Here is an 18,215-nt window from a genome sequence, read left to right on the forward strand (position 1 = left end):
GAGGCTAATGCTGGACTCCCCGAGGCCAAACTCCAGCACTGGACTCTGCTCTATTTCCATGGGTTCAGTCCAAAGTAGCCTTGAGTCTTCCTTTCTCAGGCTCAAATAAGGTGACCACTGTGCTCAAAGATAAACACACAACTGTTTTCTGGTTGTGTACATTTCTTGCTGAAACTCCATGTGGCACAAGAGATCCACCTTATAAGGGGGAGATTGGGTGACTTTGGGAAAACCCAGAGAACCTAAGAGTCCATATTATTCTTCTGAGATCGTCTGAGATCATGTGAAAGTGTTTCCAGGATCATCTTCTCTCCCATTTGCACAAACACACACACACACACACACACACACACACACACACACACACACACACACACCCCTGGACTGTGGGCCTACAACATATAATGGAGGGATCCTTACTGGAATTTCCCCTTACAGGGTCAGGCTTTTTAGCATCAGCATCACAAGAGAACTAGTACAGTCTTGGTAAGTTCAGAACAAAGAGAATTGTGGGGTGGGCTGAATTTCAGTCAGTTTGTATGAGTCAGGATTTTCTAATGCAAGATAAGAAAACTCATCTCAAAGTGCCTTGAGAAGAGAAAGGAAGATGTTGTAACAGAATCTGCAGGTCATTCACTGACAGTCTAGGAGTTGACAGCTTCAGGCATGGCTGGATCCAGATGCACATATGATATTACTGAGAATCTGTCTCTATATCTCAGCTTTTACCTTTCTGTGTTGGTTTCACTCTCAGACAGATTTGTCCCCTGGGAAGGTTAAAGACAGCAACAGTACTCTAGTCTTACATACTGTCTGCTCAGAAACCCTATTTCCCAATGACTGCAGCAGAAATTTGGATAAACTCTAGTGAACTGACATGGGCACATGTCCACCGCTGAAGCAGTCCCTGTATCCAGGGATTTGGTGCACCTGAGGTCACATACAGATGCCAGAAATCATGGAGTGAGAGTGGGGAAGCGGGGGTCCCCCAAAGGAAAATCCGGGTGTTGTTGCCTGCAGGAACAAAAAGGGGAAACGGGTGGAGGCCAGGGCAGGCACCAGCAACAGTCCTCTGCGAGCTCCCCTCCCCCATCCCACCCCTACATCCTGAGCTGGTGCCCAGGGGAGGGAGTCCAGCCCGCTTGCTTTCAGCCCAGCCAGGGAGGCGCCAGAGGGAGCACTTGGTACCTTTGGGCACAGCTCACAGAGGTCAGCTTTCCTCCCAGGAAGCCTCCTCACCACAACCTCTGTCTTTGTCTTCACAGAACTTTTTCACTCTTGTTTTACATGGAGACCCCAGAGAGGTAAGGACTTTTGGTTTCTTAAGTACACATTTTAAGTCTTGATGCCTTAAGCTTCAGTTAATGATTAGGAAAGAATGAACTAATTCTTTGTGGGGAATCCTAGTGAATCCTACTGTTTATATTGCTGACACCAGAGAGTGTCTGTGACCTCCTGGGTCTCACAGCTAGGACGACCATATAATGGGACCAGAACCTGTTCCCCGACCCCCAGGTCAGCGTTCTCCATCATCAACTCTGTGTCCTTGTCCCCAGGCAGCCCCTAGTCTTTCATAAATCCCTAAAAACGCCCTGTTGGGAGAAGGTGGAGGAGAAACCTCCACTGCAGGGAGTGGAGATGACTGGGTAAGGCGCTCTTCAGGAGGCTTCATGAGGAGCCCGGATCGTCTCCTGGGGGGCTGCAGGGTTGACTGGCTGTGCAAGTCGCACTCTTTACAGAACGGTGGAGAGAAGAGCCATGAATCTCAGTCCTCAGGCACCACTCCCCTCCCGGCCTTGCAGGAAACTCCAACAGAAGCCTCCCCAGGCTGAAAAACATTGAGTCCTTGTTGACTGGTGTTTTATTATCAATAAATATTACATATAACTAACTATCTGTAAGAAATGTTTATTACGTAAGGTATCTTTAAACAGAAACATTTACAGAACAAGGTTGAAATAATGTGACCAGAGGCTGTCAGGAACCTGATCCCTTATTTCACCAGGGCAGCAACTCAGCATTCATTAAATCAGAATCATGGTGACTTTATAGAACCTAAGTATCACAAATAATGAGAACATTTCCAAGTCAAGTGGGGTCCTGCTGCTGGCCAACGACGACCTTTATTCAGAATGCTCACAGTCTGGGGTGATGGTGGACTCAGTTTCCTCCCCAAAACCACCAAGTTTCTGTTTGGCCATGAAAGTTTTTAAGGAGCAGCAGAGAAGTCATCTCAGTTCACCCCTGACATGAGGGGTTCAGTGTGGTCACCATCCCTCTTTGCCTGCAGGCTCGTGTGCAGGTTGTAGACTCCTCCTGATCTTCCTCTACGTGTTATCTTCTTCTTACATTAGGGAGAGTCCAGATGGGTCAGCTAGGGAAGAGATCCGATCACCTGTGAATTTCTTATTCTTCATTTCTGCTTCTTTGATCTGTGGGGAAAACCAACAAGCTGGACAGGGCATTGAGTGTTTAAAAGATCTGAAAGGTGTGCTTGGGCTGAAGATGAGTAGAGCATTGGGGGGCCTGGCTCAAAGGTTAATCTTACAGCTTTGCTAAAGTGACAAAAAAAGGGTAGGCTCCTTGTGAGGCTGGTTTCCTGTAAGAGGTGCTTACAAGAACTGACTGTAGATGGAGAGATGCTTAGAGATACCTTAACGTATGCTTTTCAAATTAAATACACTTTGTATTATATATTTTGATACAAATTTGAGTGAAGATTTGCACCCAGCACCTGACTACTGCTTTCAAATTAAATACACTTTGTATTATATATTTTGATACAAATTTGAGTGAAGATTTGCACCCAGCACCTGACTACTGCTTTCTCCGGGTCATAGTTCTGCCCTCTGGGGTCCACAGACTTAGCCCTGAGCATGTGGCCGCCAGCCATGAGCACAGGCTGGTTGTCAGCCCCGGCAAGTGGAGAGGGGGATGCGGGTGTGACCTGGCAGGGGAAGCACAGACAATGCCCTGCCTTGTTCCCCAGAACTATGTTTTCCTGCCCACCGTGGTTGACGGAGTACTGCTGCCAAAGATGCCAGAAGAGATGCTGGCTGAAAAGAACTTCAACACCGTTCCCTACATCATTGGAATCAACAAGCAAGAGTTTGGCTGGATTCTGCCATTGGTGAGAAAGTGCAGGCCTCATAGACTTGTCTCCCCTGCCCATCATATCACCCACCCATCTGTGGTCACATCACCCCTCATATCTCTGGTCATAGGACCCTTCCTTCTGCAGACCCCTCTCTGGGACCAGGGCAGCTGCCCCCTTCATACAAAAGTTGACATTTCCATGGAAACCATCTCTGATGGTCCACGCTGTCATCTGGGAGATGTAGCCCTGGGGACCCACATCCCCACACACTCTCTGATTGTCCTCCCTTCCATGAATCCTGAAATGTTGGTTCCAGGAGGGCTGGTAGAGATCATCATTGGGCAGATGAAAAACCCCAGGCTTGGAACGGGCAAGGGGCTCGGGAGTTCTGGAGAGTGAGGTCTGGGACCTGCAGCCTCTCCCCTCAGGCTTGGTGCTTTCATACTTTCTCCACAAGTCTGCCCCACTCCTGCACCCAGGCTCTCAGGCATCTCACCGGGAAGAGTCAACGGAGCCCCGTCCTGGGTTAGAATTGACTTCAAGAGTTAGGGAGTACTTTCCCTTCTGCCAAAGATAAACAAAGCCAGACACTAGGTGACACGCTAACAGATTTGATTCAGTTCCACCCCTGCTCTCGGCAAAAGATGCATCATGAACTGAGCCCAGACCCTGAAATGAATGCCTGGGTTTGTTAGTTGGCATTTATCTGGAGAAGAAACAAACTTCTGTCTTTATGACAGGAGGCCCAGTGGTGTCAGTAAAATCAAAGCCCCCACTGAAGTTAGCCTTTATCATCTCACAGGAACTGGAGGAGAGACCAAGAATTATCCCCCGAAAGTTTGTTGTTCATAGAGATGGCTCTCAGATCCTTGAGGAAACAGTTTGGGGTGGAAGAGTTACATCTAAAGGGGCAAGGAAAAGATTTATAATTGTAAGGTTTCTAAAGTAACTGCCCTAAGAGGGGTTTCATGGACCTACCTGCCCATTACCAGGTTTGGCTGAAACAAGCAGTAAAGTCTCCTGGCAGCCCAGAGTTCTTTAAGGGGGCCTGCGGTCATCCTGGGGACATGGCCTTGAGCTTTCTGCAGCTGTCCTGGAGTCTGGTCAAGTCTCTAGGACAGAGTTTTGATGAGTTTGTTATGTGCAGAGTTCTGGGGTTCTCCAGCCTGTTTTCAGAGGTTTTACCAAAGGACCAAAGTCATAATGGCAGGATTTGGGGCTCTCTGTGTTATCTGACATGGCAGGGTATTTATGGGGCTGTGTCCTCTGCCCCAGAGCCTTCGACTTCAACATTAGGCTGGCTGAAACCTTCCCTTTCTGTCTTGATGATGACTGTGGGGACTCTAATCCTAAATGTGTGTGTGTGTGTGTGTGTATGTGTGTGTGTGTGTGTGTGTGTGTGTGTATACATATATATATGCTTCCCTGGTGTCTCAGTGGCAAAGAATCTGTCTGCTAAGCATGAGATGTGCGTTCGATCCCTGGGTCAGAAAGATGCCCCTGGAGTAGGAAATGGCTACCCACTCCAGTATTCTGGAGAGTCACATGGACACAGGAGCCTGGAAGGTCCATGGGGTCACGAAGAGTCAGACACGATTTAGAGACTGAGCATGCACACGTGTGTGTGTGGACACACACACAGAGACTGGGACAGCTTCTGTTAACAATTGCATTATTCTCTTTGCACTCCTTGATCTCTGGATGTGAAAGTCCATTTGATTCATTGATTTTACCCAACTCATCAAAGACCCAAGCCCATCAAGACATGACAAAGTGACCTCAGCCCGCATTAGTTTGCTCTCTTGGTCACTTTGGTGTTTCCTGCCATTACCTGATGCTTTCACGATTGCTTAACCTTTGTTTTAACAGTTCATGAGATATCCACTCTCTGAAGACAAGCTGGACCAGAAGACGGCCACATCACTCGTGTGGCAGTCCTACTCCATCCTGGTAAGGGGCCAGGAATCACAGGAACTCAGGGGTGTGAAGATACAGCATGGCTTCTAAAGTGAAAGTGAGGAAGTTGTTCACCTTTTCAGTGTTTGTTTATTGCAATAGAGTTTTTCAGGTGGCAAAGGACTGATTAAAAGTGGTTATCTCATGCCATTTTAGTGAGATGGCTTAAGTTTATTTTGTGATTGTCAGACAGCTTTACAAAAAATAACCTACATTAGATTTTGCTTATGTGCATGAAAAGCTACCGTTTTGTTTCCATGACTTAAATGGTTTTGTCTGCACAGAAAATTCATAAGTCTGGTCTCCATTTTGTATTTAATTTTAACAGTGGTCACTTTCACTTGATCTATTTCAGAGCATCCCTGAGGAACTGGCTCCAGTGGCCACTGACAAGTATTTAGGAGGGACAGATGACCCTGTCAAAAAGAAAGGCCTGTTCCTGGACTTGCTAGGAGATGGAATGTTTGGTGTCCCATCTGTGAACATGGCCCGTCGCCACAGAGGTGAGTCCGCACATTGAACAGGAGGAGGTCACCGCCACGCCACCATCACTGACTCGTGCCCAGACCTCAGCACAAACAGATAGGTGGAAACTGCGGAGGGTCATCCATCCAAAACTGATTGCATCTGGGGCCCTGTCCTGCTTTGGTTTCCACCAGAAGCAGACTCTGAGATAAGGATCCAAATCAGGTAGTGTATTTGGGGGTGATCCCAGATAACACTGGTAGAGGAGTGGGGAAGGGACACGAATGGAGAAGGAAGTCAGTCTGCACGGTGCTGTCCTCCGTGGACACCTGGAGCTGGGGAGCTCTGGGAAACCAGCAGAAGACAGACCTCTGGCTACCAAAGACCTCCGGCAAAGAGCTGCAGCTACGGGAGGTAGAAGTCAGGCCAGTGTGCCGGGAAGCAGAGAACGTGGGGAAGCACCGACAGCCTCTGCCCAGTGGCCCCTCACCTGAATGACAGTAGTCTGTGCGGCCACAGGGTGCATATTGGAGGTTTTGTCTTAGAAGTCTCCAGGGTCAGAGTTAGCTGCACTCTAGTTTGTTAGCCAGGGGAGCTGGGAATAGCATGAGGCCAAGCGTAGGATCAGGAGTGTTGTCTGGGGGACTTCGCTGATTGCTTCAGACTCTGTGCCTCCAAGGCAGAGGGTAGTGGTTTGAGCCTTGATCAGGGAACTAACAGCCTGCATGCTGTGCCATGCAGCCAAAAAAAAAGGAGTGTTTTCTGGAACCAAGAAAGTGCAAAGGACTGAGCATTGGAAGAGTAGGAGCAGGTGGTCTGGTAAATGTCAATGTCTGTGGCCAACTTACGTTTATCCCAGTGGTGCTGTGTCTACCTCCAACGTTGATCCGAGGCCGTGTGTGGGGTGTGAGGTCAGGGATGGATGAGCCCACCTAGAGAAGAGGTGTTCCTTTTGGGTGCCTTCTGAGTTCCTCTCAGGGCCCTTCCTTTCCTGGAGCCCTCATTCACCTAGTCCGCAAGCCAGGAGATGGTGCTCTGATCCAGACCTCTCTGCCTAACCGTGCTAGGAGGGTTTTAAATTGGACACTTTATAAGCAACTAAAGTGTAGCTGCAGCTGACATATTCTGTCCCCAAGCATTCAGTAATTTGGAGGTGCTAGCTACCACTTCCTCCTTTCGGGCTGCCCGGAGTCAAATCGTCCATGTACTTGGTCTTGTCTCTTGCTGTGTGTCTGATTTGTAGGATCGTCCTCTGCATCCGTGCCACCCCCAGCCATGCTGGGCTTGAGTTTTCTGTTATCTGACTTCTCACGACTTTGTGTTTTTTCCTGTTTTTTACACTTTTTATTTTATATTGGAGTGTACCCCATTACCCATCCTGTGATCGTTTCAGATGGACAGCAGAGAAACTCAGTCATATATGTACATGACATCTCACGACTTTGAATTCAAGGTCTTATTGCCAGTACTTCTTGGAGTTTATCAATGTTATGTTTTCATTGTTGTAGTTCTCTCAATCTCTTTTTGATTAAAAAACGTGTTACTCTAAAAAAAAAAGCATTTCCTGAATCTGAAGTTAATCTTACCATTGTATAAAGTTTTGAAAATAGGGGAACATATACAGGAGCAACTATATATCACTCATAATTCCTTCACCTAAAGTATGAGCGATAAAGTTTTGACATATTTTCTTTTATTAATCTTTCCATGTCTTAGGTATAATGTTAAAATTAATTATTATATTGTCCACAGAACACTGTATTGCAGTCATTTCCTCATTGTCAGTGCTGTTTCATGAAAAATCTCAATTATTTCATGGCACGATGGATTAAATTTCATTTAGTGTCCCTGTCCCAGTGGGTATTTAGCCAGGTTGCTCATTTTGATGCTAGACACAGCATCATACTCAGCCTCATGTGCATATATCTTTAGCCAAGTCTCAAATCATTTTCCTGGGGTTGGATTAAGAAGTGAAACTATTAAGCTGGGCTGTTGGAGCGTTTTAATGTTCTTGATACATTTTGTGAAATTGCTTTCCAGTGTGTGAGAGTGCAAATTTCTTAATGATCTCACTTGGGATAGTCAGATGAAAAGAATAAAAATAATGCTGCCAATTTTATATAAGTCCTTCCTCACCAACAAAAGGAGAACCACTTTGTTTTAGTTTACATATTTTTTATTACTAACTTTCTCCCACCTTCTGCTTCTCTTGTAGCTCCTAAGTGTTATTATTGAAATCTCTGTCCTACGTTTCTATGAAGGTTATGTTGTGGTTTTGGGAATTTTTTAAAAATAAATCTCAATAGTTTAAGGTGAAACAGTGAAAAAAAAAAAAAAAAACCAAAAAAACAATAAGAGGAAGGGAAAGAAGATGATCATAATTGAGTTCTGTCACTCACACTAGGTCTTTCTTGTATGGTTGGGTCCTGAGTTTCTTTCTCTTTTTTGCCCACAATATGTGGCACAATGGATCCTGGTTCCCTGAGCAGGAATTGAAACTGCGCCCCCTGCAGTTGAAGTGCAGAGTCTTAACCACTTGGCCTCCAGGGAAGCCCCCTGAGTTCTAACACTTGTGAGTGGCAGAAGCAAGAGTAAACACTCTCATCACAAAAATCTCTGCTGGACCCTGCAGCACCTGTTTAGCACGTGGACTATGGAGCCATGGAAGGATTGTTTCTTCCAAACACCACCTCTTGCTAAACCAAGAATGACATGATGGGGTGGAAAAGGGAGGCAACTAAATGATTCTCCATCCTGCTGTCAGGGTGGTGAATATTCTTACACCATGGAGTGGACAAAGGTTTAATAATATAGAGAAATTATTATAGTCATTACAAAACTACATATCCAATAATACCCTTATTTTTTATACATAAGTGCTAAAATATTAGCAGAGGTTTCTCTGAGTGGTGTGATTATAAGTGAGCATTGTGTTCATTTTCCTTTATCTGTATTTTCGAAACGTGATAGTGTCACACAGTGGGGAGAAGTTGTGATATCTCCCCACCAGTCTGCCTTGGGGCCTGACCCTTCCCCATTAGAGTCACTGGCTGTGGCATAACGATCAATGCAAAGCACAGAGGTCCCCAGGTGGGGGCGCCATGAGAAAGCCCTGAAGGAGAAAGATGGGCGTCTCTGCTGAAGCATCAGCAGGAAAGGTAACATCTTCTTGGGGCTTCAAGAGGGGGTAGAGAGAGGGGAGTGGGGAAGGGAAGAGAGAGGCCAGGAAAGAGGGCCTGTCCCCTTTCTCAGCCCCTTCTCCCTTCTGCCACTGCTGAACACTCCCCGGGCGACGCAGGAAGCAAGACACGTGAGAGGACAGACACAAAGGAAATGCTGGATTGCGGTTTCCTGAGACAAGGGGAGTAAATTGTCCTCTTCCTGGATGGGTTTGTGTTTCAATATCTGCACTTTCAGGCCAGCAACTTGAATTTCCTTGAATTTGCTTCACTTTTAGTAGGTGAGAAAAGCACTGGAAATACTCAAAAATAGGCAGAATCGAAGGCACCTGTAATGCTGCAGGGACTCTCCACAGGAATGAAAAGCATCCCGCTCTCAATGAAATGTGGGCTTCCCAGCTGGCACTAATGCTAAAGAATCAAGAGACATAAGAGATGCTGGTTCGATCGCTGGGTCGGGAAGATCCCCTGGAGGAGGGCGTGGCAACCCACTCCAGTTTTATTGCCTAAAGAATCCCATGGACAGAGAAGCCTGGCGGGCTATAGTCTGTAGTGTGGCAAAGAGTCAGACAAGCCTGAAAAGTCTTAGCACACACAAATCAATGAAATGTAATAGTATGTCTGTGTACATAAGCAGTATGTATCTAGACGTTCTGGTATATGAGTGTATTGGGAGGCAAAGACATTTATATGTATTGACCCAGTGCCTCTATAATGATAGTTATATTGAATCAATTTCCTCAGAGTTTCAACATTTATTCATTCATTCAATAAACACCTGGCTCAATCCAGTTCTACCTCCACCACTAACACACCCTTAAGTCATAGAATTTTCCCCAATTCTTTCTCTACTGTGCTAATAACCAGGGGCTTCCTGCAGGGACACACAGCGCCTGGCATATAGTTGGTTCTCACGGTGGGCAGCTGCTAATAATATTGTCACTCAAGAGCAGGTGTGCCACCAATTTCCGGATTGCTCACGCCCTCTCGAGACCCTGATACCATGCAGGTGTGCGTCTGCTGAAACGAACTGTGTATGAATCCATGTCTTACAGATGCTGGAGCCCCAACCTACATGTATGAGTTTCGTTATCGCCCAAGCTTCTCATCAGAGCTGAAACCAGAGACGGTGATAGGAGACCACGGGGATGAACTCTCCTCTGTCTTTGGGGCTCCATTTCTGAAAGGTGATGGCCCTTTGATGACTATAAGCTTGGAGTTAGAAGATTGGGGTTCAAGTTTTGATTTGGTGACCTTGGTGACAGTTCCTCCTTCTCTCCAGGTCTTACTTTCACCAAAACAACATTGACGGATAAAGGGTCCCAACCTTTTTTTGCCCTAATGTACATGGTGAAGAATGCATATCCTTGTGCCCTCACCCATGGTCACTCTAAGAATCTAGACCTGGGCATCAGCAAAAAGGGAGGTGGGTCACCGGCAGGGCCCTGCTCAGGGCTAGAAGACCACTGCTCACTCCGCACTCATAAGAGCATATGAGACTGCGAGTGAGAATAAGGTTAGAACCACTGTTAATCTTGAACCAGGAGTAATGTGGCTGTATATCTAACCATGCATCTAAAGCTTGTATCTTTTAAAATTAAGTATATTTAAATTATAGTATTTTGTGCTCGCTTCGGCAGCACATATACTAAAATTGGAATGATACAGAGAAGATTAGCATGGCCCCTGCGCAAGGATGACACGCAAATTCGTGAAGCGTTCCATATTTTGGATAAGTTGAACTGTACTTTTTTTTTAAACATGATTGCCATTAAAGCAGAAATTATAAGGTTGCAACAACAAAAAAAAATAAATAAATTATAGTATTTTAAAGAATACCTCTCACAAATGTCCTTAAGGTCTTTAATGTCTTCACCATAAGCAGTTATAGACAACATGGGTGTTACACACCCCAGGGCTATGCCTCTGGACACTTCCTGATGGATGACTATTTGGGGATCTTGCAGCTTGGTATATTTTTCAGATTCTGTGCAAATGTGTGTGGGTGAAGGAAACTGAGAAAAGACCCAAAGGAGAGCATCCTGGGAGGTGGGGTTAGTCTAGCAACAACCCTGGGGTGTGTCCCTGAAACGTTGAAGGGGAAGGGCAGTTGGGTGGGCACAGAAGACAAGGCAATCAGCTTATGGATTGATTCCAACCCTTCACTGAGCCCTGGCGGCTCAGATGGTAGAGAATCCACCTGCAATGTGGAAGACCGGGTTTCGATCCCAGGGTTGGGAAGATTCCATGGAGAAGGGAATGGCAACCCCCACCAGTATTCTTGCCTGGAAAATGCCATGGACAGAGGAGCCTGGCGGGATACAGTCCATGGGGGTCACAGAGAATCTGAATGACTGAGTGACTTGCAATGAGTCCACTGTCAGTAGTGACAGTCAAGCTTAAAGTGTGCTTGAATAACCCAAGATCTTTTTACAATGCAGGTTTTGACTTGGTAGGTCTGGAGTAAGGGCCGCATTTCTGAATATCTAACAAGTTCTCAAGGGCTGCTGTTGCCCACACACCACACTTTGAGTAGCAATGACTTTGTCTCCTCCTCACAGATGGTGCATCAGAAGAGGAGATCAATCTCAGCAAGATGGTGATGAAATTCTGGGCCAACTTTGCTCGGAATGGGTGAGCTGCTTGCAGAAACCAAGTGGGGTTTGGAAGGGACAGGGGACAGGGTTGGGGGAGCTTCCAACATTTGATGGTCAAACATCCCACCATGTGACCTCTGACATGAGAGCTCCCCGTGATGGACTGGCTCCCAAGACATGGTCAGTCTCCTGGCTCTGGAGGCATATGAGCCTTTGGCAGAAATGAAGCCACGGGATCGCTGACCATCTCAGAGGCTGGTTGGGACCACACTGTCGCTTAGACGAATTTCTATTTGATTCTGTTTCAGGAACCCCAATGGGGAGGGGCTTCCCCATTGGCCCATATATGATCATAAAGAAGGGTACCTTCAGATTGGCGTCAACACTCAGGTATCCAAGAAGCTGAAAGACGAGGAGGTGGCTTTCTGGAACAAGCTTCTGTCCGGAAGGCCATAAAGAAGGCACCACAGTTAAAAATATGCTGAACTGTGAACGGGACGCTCAACTAGACCCCAAACAAGGCTTTCTCTAGAAATGTCTATGTGTCCAAGAGGCATCTTATTATGTAGTCTGAAGTGGGAAGGGGGAGTTTCTGTTTCTGTGGCCTCAATTTGGAAATAAATGTTCTTTTGCAGACCAAGTCAGTGTCTTTGTCTTGCGCTGGAATAAAGCCATCCTCCTCAGTGAGAGAAGGATGAAGACAGCGGGCACCATTGGCAGGAAGGTGCTCTGGCCGTTCTGGCTCGACCTTTGGGCGTGCAGAGTGGAGCAGGCTGGGTCTGGGAGGTGCTGAGGGGGATGCTGCATCTGCTCCATGCCTCTCGGCCATGCACAACTCCAGTGAGAAGATGTGGGGGACCAGAGTGCCGTGTCCCCCTTGTCCATGTGGAGCTGCCTGTGGAGATGGAGGCGACACAGACTGAGGATGTCCCTGGAGTGGGAAAGAGGGGACTGCACATGGCGAGACTGAGGCATGGCTGCCTGGCCCTTCCTGGCCTCCCGCAATCTGCACTTCTTCCTTCAACTTGTGGATTGTCCCTCCAGACCCCTCCCTGCGGCCATCTCTTCCAACAACTCATCTGAACCCTTTCTGTGGCCTGGACCACATCAGGGCCAACCAGAAGCCACCTTGGAGTGAGTCCCTGAAGTATTACCTGAAAACTGTCTCTTTCAGAATGGCTGGGTGATTTTATGACTCCTCCTGGGTTGTAGAAATCTCAAAGTAATGCCATTTCCACCTTAACACAAAAAAATTATATTATCCATAAAGTCATGACCTTTTCTGACTGTTTCAGAGCGGCTCCTAGGCAAACAATTACCCTGAAGTCTCAAGGAACACAGGCACTGTGGAGGAGAGATGGAATGCAAACGCTGGCTGATGGCCAGCAGGTGGAAGATGGAGTCACTGCATGTGTGAGTAGAATGAGTCTAAAATGTAAATCAACTGCAAAAGGCCGACGGTGGGCGAGTACGTAAGTATACGGTCCTTAGGAGCATGGACCCCTAGGGGAGTCTACACTCATCGCAGGCCCTTCTCCCTGGATCCCTATCAGGGACCCATGAGAAATGCTGCTAACAGGTAGTAGTTGTTATTCTTATGTCTGTAAGTCATGCCTGACTCTTTTCAACGCCATGGACTGTAACCAGTCAGGCTTCTCTGTCCATGGGATTCTCCAGGCAAGAATACTGGAGTGGGTTACCTTTTCATTCTCCAGGGGAGCTTCCCAACCCAGGGATGGAATACATGTCTCCTGCATTGGCAGGCAAGTTCGTTACCACTCAATCACGGCAGAATCCCTTTCTCTTGGATTGAACAACAAGTAGCAATTCCCTCCAGCAAACACCAGGGGGCGGAACACCTGGAATCGATTGCCTTCACTTAGCCCACGCTTCAGTTCAGTTCAGTTGCTCAGTCGTGTCCGACTCTTTGAGACCCCATGAATCGCAGCACGCCAAGCCTCCCTGTCCATCACCAACTCCTGGAGTTGACTCACACTCATGCCCATCGAATCGGTGATGCCATCCAGCCATCTCACACTGCTCCCTAGTAAACACCACCAGGCTCTCCTACCGCTGAATAAACATCAGCACGCAGAGGAAAACGTGAAATCTTTCCATTGGAACCAAGTCTCAGGCACACTCACCCTTCCTTGACAATGACTAGGAAATCCCCTCCGAATCCAAGTGAGTATGCGGATTTCCTCTAGCCAAGGGCTAGCTTTGAGGGAAGGGCAGCTTTCAGCCTGACCTAGGGAGGAACTTGCAAATATTCAGAGTCAGGCCACTGCAAGGACCTGTCAGGGGTCCTGTCAGCAGCACTGGGAAAGCCAAAACAAATGTTCCCTGTGAGGTGGAGGGGAGCAGGGTCGCACCAGGCATGTGAGCTCCACACAATGGGGCAGTGGTGAAGTGTTTCCAGAACAGGTGCACACCTTCAGTGAATATATGTGCAGCTTATAAAAGTCTCTAATGCTAGTAATTTGTTCTTCACATATTTAGGTGAATGTATGTGTTGAAGGGAAAAATGGGTTTGATATATGTTGTTGTTTCAAAAATTTTTTAGAAATCTGTTTATTGACCAAAGTTTAAAACCATGGTGTTAAAAAATAAAATAGATTTTTCCATGGTGTTTTAGAAGCCAGCCCTATGTAGATGTCAAGCAAGAGGTGTGTTGGATTTCATCCCCTCCGAGTACTCTTCCAGGCTCTCACCAAGACTGAGTTTGACAGGGTTTCCCAGAGAAGGAAAATGAGAAATGGAGAACTTTCTCTGCAAACCATACTCTTAACATGAATACAGTGAAACCCTACGTTTCTCAGATGCCGTAATCATCTGGATGATGCTTTCATTTTGAGCTGAGAAACTGAAGATATGAGAGGTGACCTGCTAAGACAGAGTCGGGGGTAGTGGGGAGGCTACTCTCTGGTCCAGAACCCAGGTCTCTGGGCTTCTGGTCCAGTTCATCACCCCAGTCCTCATGGACATGAACTTTTTGTGTCCAAGACAAACAAAGGAAAACAGGGCCAGAATAAAGTCAATAACGTTTATTACCACTCAGGTGTTTCATAGAAACAGGAACGTGGCACTGAGTCAGGTTGTATGAAAAGGAAGAAACTGCAGGTTGGTCCTGGTCATTCTATGGACACCTGGGCAGGTCTCCCCTGCATCAGGCGCAGCGGCTGCACTTCTCCGAGGCCCCTTTGCAGACATAGCCCTGGGCACACGTGGCACACCCCGCAGGGCTGCAGGAGCAGCAGCCTGGGGAAGCAACGGCGAGGTAAAGTCAGAGCAAACGTTACCCAGCAACCCCAGTCTCACACAGGCTGCCCTGACGCCCAGACCCGGACTTTCACGGACTCCGCTGTCCTGACGTCATTGCTGTCAGTTACCAGGGGAAGCTTTCCTGCCGCATGTTTGCCCAGGACAGGGCACAGGGCCTCTGGGGACAAGAGAAAGCCAGCTCCCAGTCCATCACTTAAGAGAGAACGTCCCCCAGGGCAAGGTGGAGGCCGTACCTCCACAGAGCACCTCCCAGTGGGAATAGGGACAGTCTGGCCTGCTTCCACAGGAAAGAGCAGAACCAGGTCAGAGAAGCCACACATGGTCACTAGTTCATGTCCCTAACATGCCTCAGTCCATGAGAGGATTCAGAAACCAAAATCAGGAGGCAGAAGAACTAGATCTAGTGATGGGTCTGAGTTTGTTTGGCTGGGACCATCCGGGCCTCCATTTCCCCATTCCCTAGTGAGAGCTCGATGCTCAGTTATCTCTGAGGTGATTGCAGGTGATTCAGAATCAGTTCCCAGTGAGGGGGGTGCCAGGAAGTGCAGTTAGTGACCTGCTCCCGCCTACTGAGCTCTGGGTCCCTCCTAGGACTCAGCTCAGCCCCGTTTCCAGAGGAGGCCCTGCACTCTTCTCTTCTTGCACGAGGGGCATGTGCAGGCCTTGCAGGAGCAGGTGCCAGTGCAGCTGCAGCAGGCGCCAGCCAGGAAGGGAAAGGCCAGCGGTGAGCAGTGGGGAGGAGAAGCCACCGCAGACATCAGATGGGGGCCTCCCCTTCCTCCTGGGTCAGAACCAGCCCTGCGAGAGCTCCCCTCTGAAGACGGAATTCATAGGGCCTGGACTCCATCTGAGGCCTGTCTGTGCTGATCGTGCGCGGCCACCTCTCCAGTGGACTCTGAACTCTCTGCTTAGTGCCTGTGGGAACGACAATGGAAGGATAAGACCCCTCCAGACAGGGGAACCTTGAAGATCATATCCAGGTTACTCATCACCTAAGAGAAAACAGACACTAATCACCCCTGGCTCCGGACAGTATCTATCAGAATGTAACCACAGGCTTATTGGTTATTAACTGGTTGGAATGTAACTGCGGGCTTATTGATTATTAACTGCTTGGACACATAACACATGAATGATGGGGTTATTGTGATTGTAAATACCCTTCCTTTGTAAGCCTCAAGGAATTTGGGGTGGTGGGTTCAGACATGTATACATGGGGAATAAAAGATTTTCACAAAAGCTGGTCGGGGTCCTTAGCTAAGAGGAGACTCTGCCTTGGGCCCGCCGGTATAATAAACTGCACTCCACTATCTGCATTGTACTTCTGAGTGAGTTTGTTTCCCAGAAAGCGTGGCTATAACACCTCCACTCAGCCAGATGGAGAAGCCCCAGCTCATCTCTTCCGGTCCCAGGAAAGAAGATCCCTTCTCAGGGAAGGCCCCAGGCTCCAGACCCAACCCAGGTTGACTGGGGCTGGGGGCCAGGTCTATGTCCTGAACCCCAAGAGGCAACATGTCCCCTCCTGCCATCAAAGCCTGGCAGCTCCAAGCCTTTCTCATAGAACTGGGTTCTGGTCTTGCTGTCTCCTGACCCGCTGGGTGAGGAGAAGGACAGTGTAGGGCCTCCGTGCCCTCAGATTTAGAATGGAGGCCAAGGGAGCCTGAAATGCTCTCAGGAGCCTGGCTAGGAAGACATTCCTGGAGCAGCAAGTGACACGGGTCCCTCTGAGATCAAACCCCACACACTCCCTTCTGCTACGCTAGGGACCCTCAGTCCTGTGCCTGGGAAGCAGGCATCAGTTCAGTTCAGTTCAGTTGCTCAGTCGTGTCCGACTCTTTGCGACCCCATGAATTGCAGCACGCCAGGCCTCCCTGTCCATCACCAACTCCCAGAGTTTACACAAACTTGTTGGTCCTTTAATCGGTCAGAACCTGGTGATCTGGAGTCGACAATAAGAAAGTAAGAGAGAGAAAGAGGCTGATGTCCCCTGGTTTACGCGGAAAGCCAATAGAGTCCTGTTCTTAGGGCTTGCGCTGCTGCACATAGGCACCAGGCGCCCTCTCGAGTGGGTGAAGACACAGTGCGCCTTCTCGAGACGGGCTTAGAAGCCCTGGCAAGAAGTGAGCTCAGCGGGCCTCCGGGCTCCAAGGAATTAGCCAGAAATGAGAGAGAGAGAGAGACAGAAAGAAGGAATAGAAAGAAAGAAAGAAAGACACAGGGACCAAAGCTCTGATGGAGCAAAGGTGTTTTAATCAACATGGCGTGGGCATATATAATGCAATGCGATCCCTATCAAAGAGAGTTGCAAACAATCATCTTTTACCATATGGTTCATAAGAAGGAAGAGGGTACTTATCACCGTAATGAGAAATGCCTGGATTCCTCAGCCCCCTGAAAGGCGTGCCTCTCCTCTTAATTCCTGAATATTCAGGAATTAATAAGGGCCAGAGGGTTCCTGACTTTATGACTTTATGACTTCCCTGGTGGCTCAGATGTTAAATCGTCTGTCTACAATGTGGGAGACCCGGGTTCAATCCCTGGGTGGGGAAGATCTCCTGGAGAAGGAAATGGCAACTCAGTTTGGTATTCTTGCCTGGAAAATCCCATGGACGGAGGAGCCTGGTCCATGGGGTCGCAAAGAGTCGGACAGGACTGAGCAACTTCATAAACAGAGGGTTCCTGACAGATCCAAAACAGCACACAGGAAGCCTCTTGTGAAATGATTCCTGACAAAACTCATGCCCATCGAGTCAGTGATGCCATCCAGCCACCTCATCCTCTGTCGTCCCCTTCTCCTCCTACCCCCAATCCCTCCCAGCATCAGGGTCTTTTCCAACGAGTCAACTCTTCGCATGAGGTGGCCAAAGTATTGGAGTTTCAGCCTCAGGATCAGTCTTTCCAATGAACGCCCTTGACTGATCTCCTTTAGGATGGACTGATCGGATCTCCTTGCAGTCCAAGGGACTCTCAAGAGTCTTCTCCAACACCACAGTTCAAAAGCATCAATTTTTTAGCACTCAGCTTTCTTCACAGTCCAACTCTCACATGCATACATGACTACTGGAAAAACCATAGCCTTGACCAGACGGACCTTTGTTGGCAAAGTAACGTCTCTCATTTTTAAAATGCTCTCTAGGTTGGTCATAACTTTCCTTCCAAGGAGTAAGCGTCTTTTAATTTCATGGCTGCAGTCACCATCACAGTGATTTTGGAGCCCCCCAAAATAAAGTCTGACATGGTTTCCACTGTCTCCCCATCTATTTTCCATGAGGTGGTGGGACCAGATGCCATGATCTTAGTTTTCTGAATGTTAAGCTTTAAGCCAACTTTTTCACTCTCCCCTTTCACTTTCATCAAGAGGCTGAGGGGCCCGGCGCCCAGCGGTAAGCGGTGTCCCAGCCTCCCCGGCCGCCCGTCCCCATGTTCGCCACGTGAGCAGCCACCTGTTCCCGGGCCTCTGGGAACACGGCTCCTGTGTCCTCGCCGCTTCCCCGCCACAGACCCCGCGCCGCCGGCCTCTGGGTCGCGCTTGCCTGGAGCCAGTCAACCACCCCCGCCTCCCGCTCGCTCGTGTCCCACCTGGCTGAGGCCGGGGAGTGGTGCCCCAGTCCCAAGGTGGAGGTGACCCTCGCCACCGTT

At 48.3% G+C, this 18,215-nt stretch overlaps 1 protein-coding gene and 1 non-coding gene across 2 annotated transcripts in view; both read left to right on the forward strand.

The window, feature by feature from the left end:
- The window catches only part of LOC136157448 (liver carboxylesterase-like), a 30,082-nt gene extending 18,332 nt beyond the window's left edge, over positions 1–11,750 (forward strand). The window contains exons 8-14 of the mRNA XM_065919336.1: positions 1,266–1,304; positions 2,990–3,130; positions 4,967–5,047; positions 5,409–5,556; positions 9,753–9,884; positions 11,259–11,331; positions 11,603–11,750. Of these exons, the coding sequence (XP_065775408.1) occupies positions 1,266–1,304; positions 2,990–3,130; positions 4,967–5,047; positions 5,409–5,556; positions 9,753–9,884; positions 11,259–11,331; positions 11,603–11,750 (762 nt within the window). The remainder of the gene's footprint in view (positions 1–1,265; positions 1,305–2,989; positions 3,131–4,966; positions 5,048–5,408; positions 5,557–9,752; positions 9,885–11,258; positions 11,332–11,602) is intronic.
- On the forward strand, positions 10,322–10,428 carry LOC136162015 (U6 spliceosomal RNA). The gene has a single exon (XR_010661867.1). It is a non-coding gene; the product is annotated as a U6 spliceosomal RNA (small nuclear RNA).
- Positions 11,751–18,215: the final 6,465 nt, after the last annotated feature.

This window comes from Muntiacus reevesi, chromosome 2, assembly GCF_963930625.1.
Source record: "Muntiacus reevesi chromosome 2, mMunRee1.1, whole genome shotgun sequence".
In the NCBI taxonomy this organism is placed as follows: domain Eukaryota; kingdom Metazoa; phylum Chordata; class Mammalia; order Artiodactyla; family Cervidae; genus Muntiacus; species Muntiacus reevesi.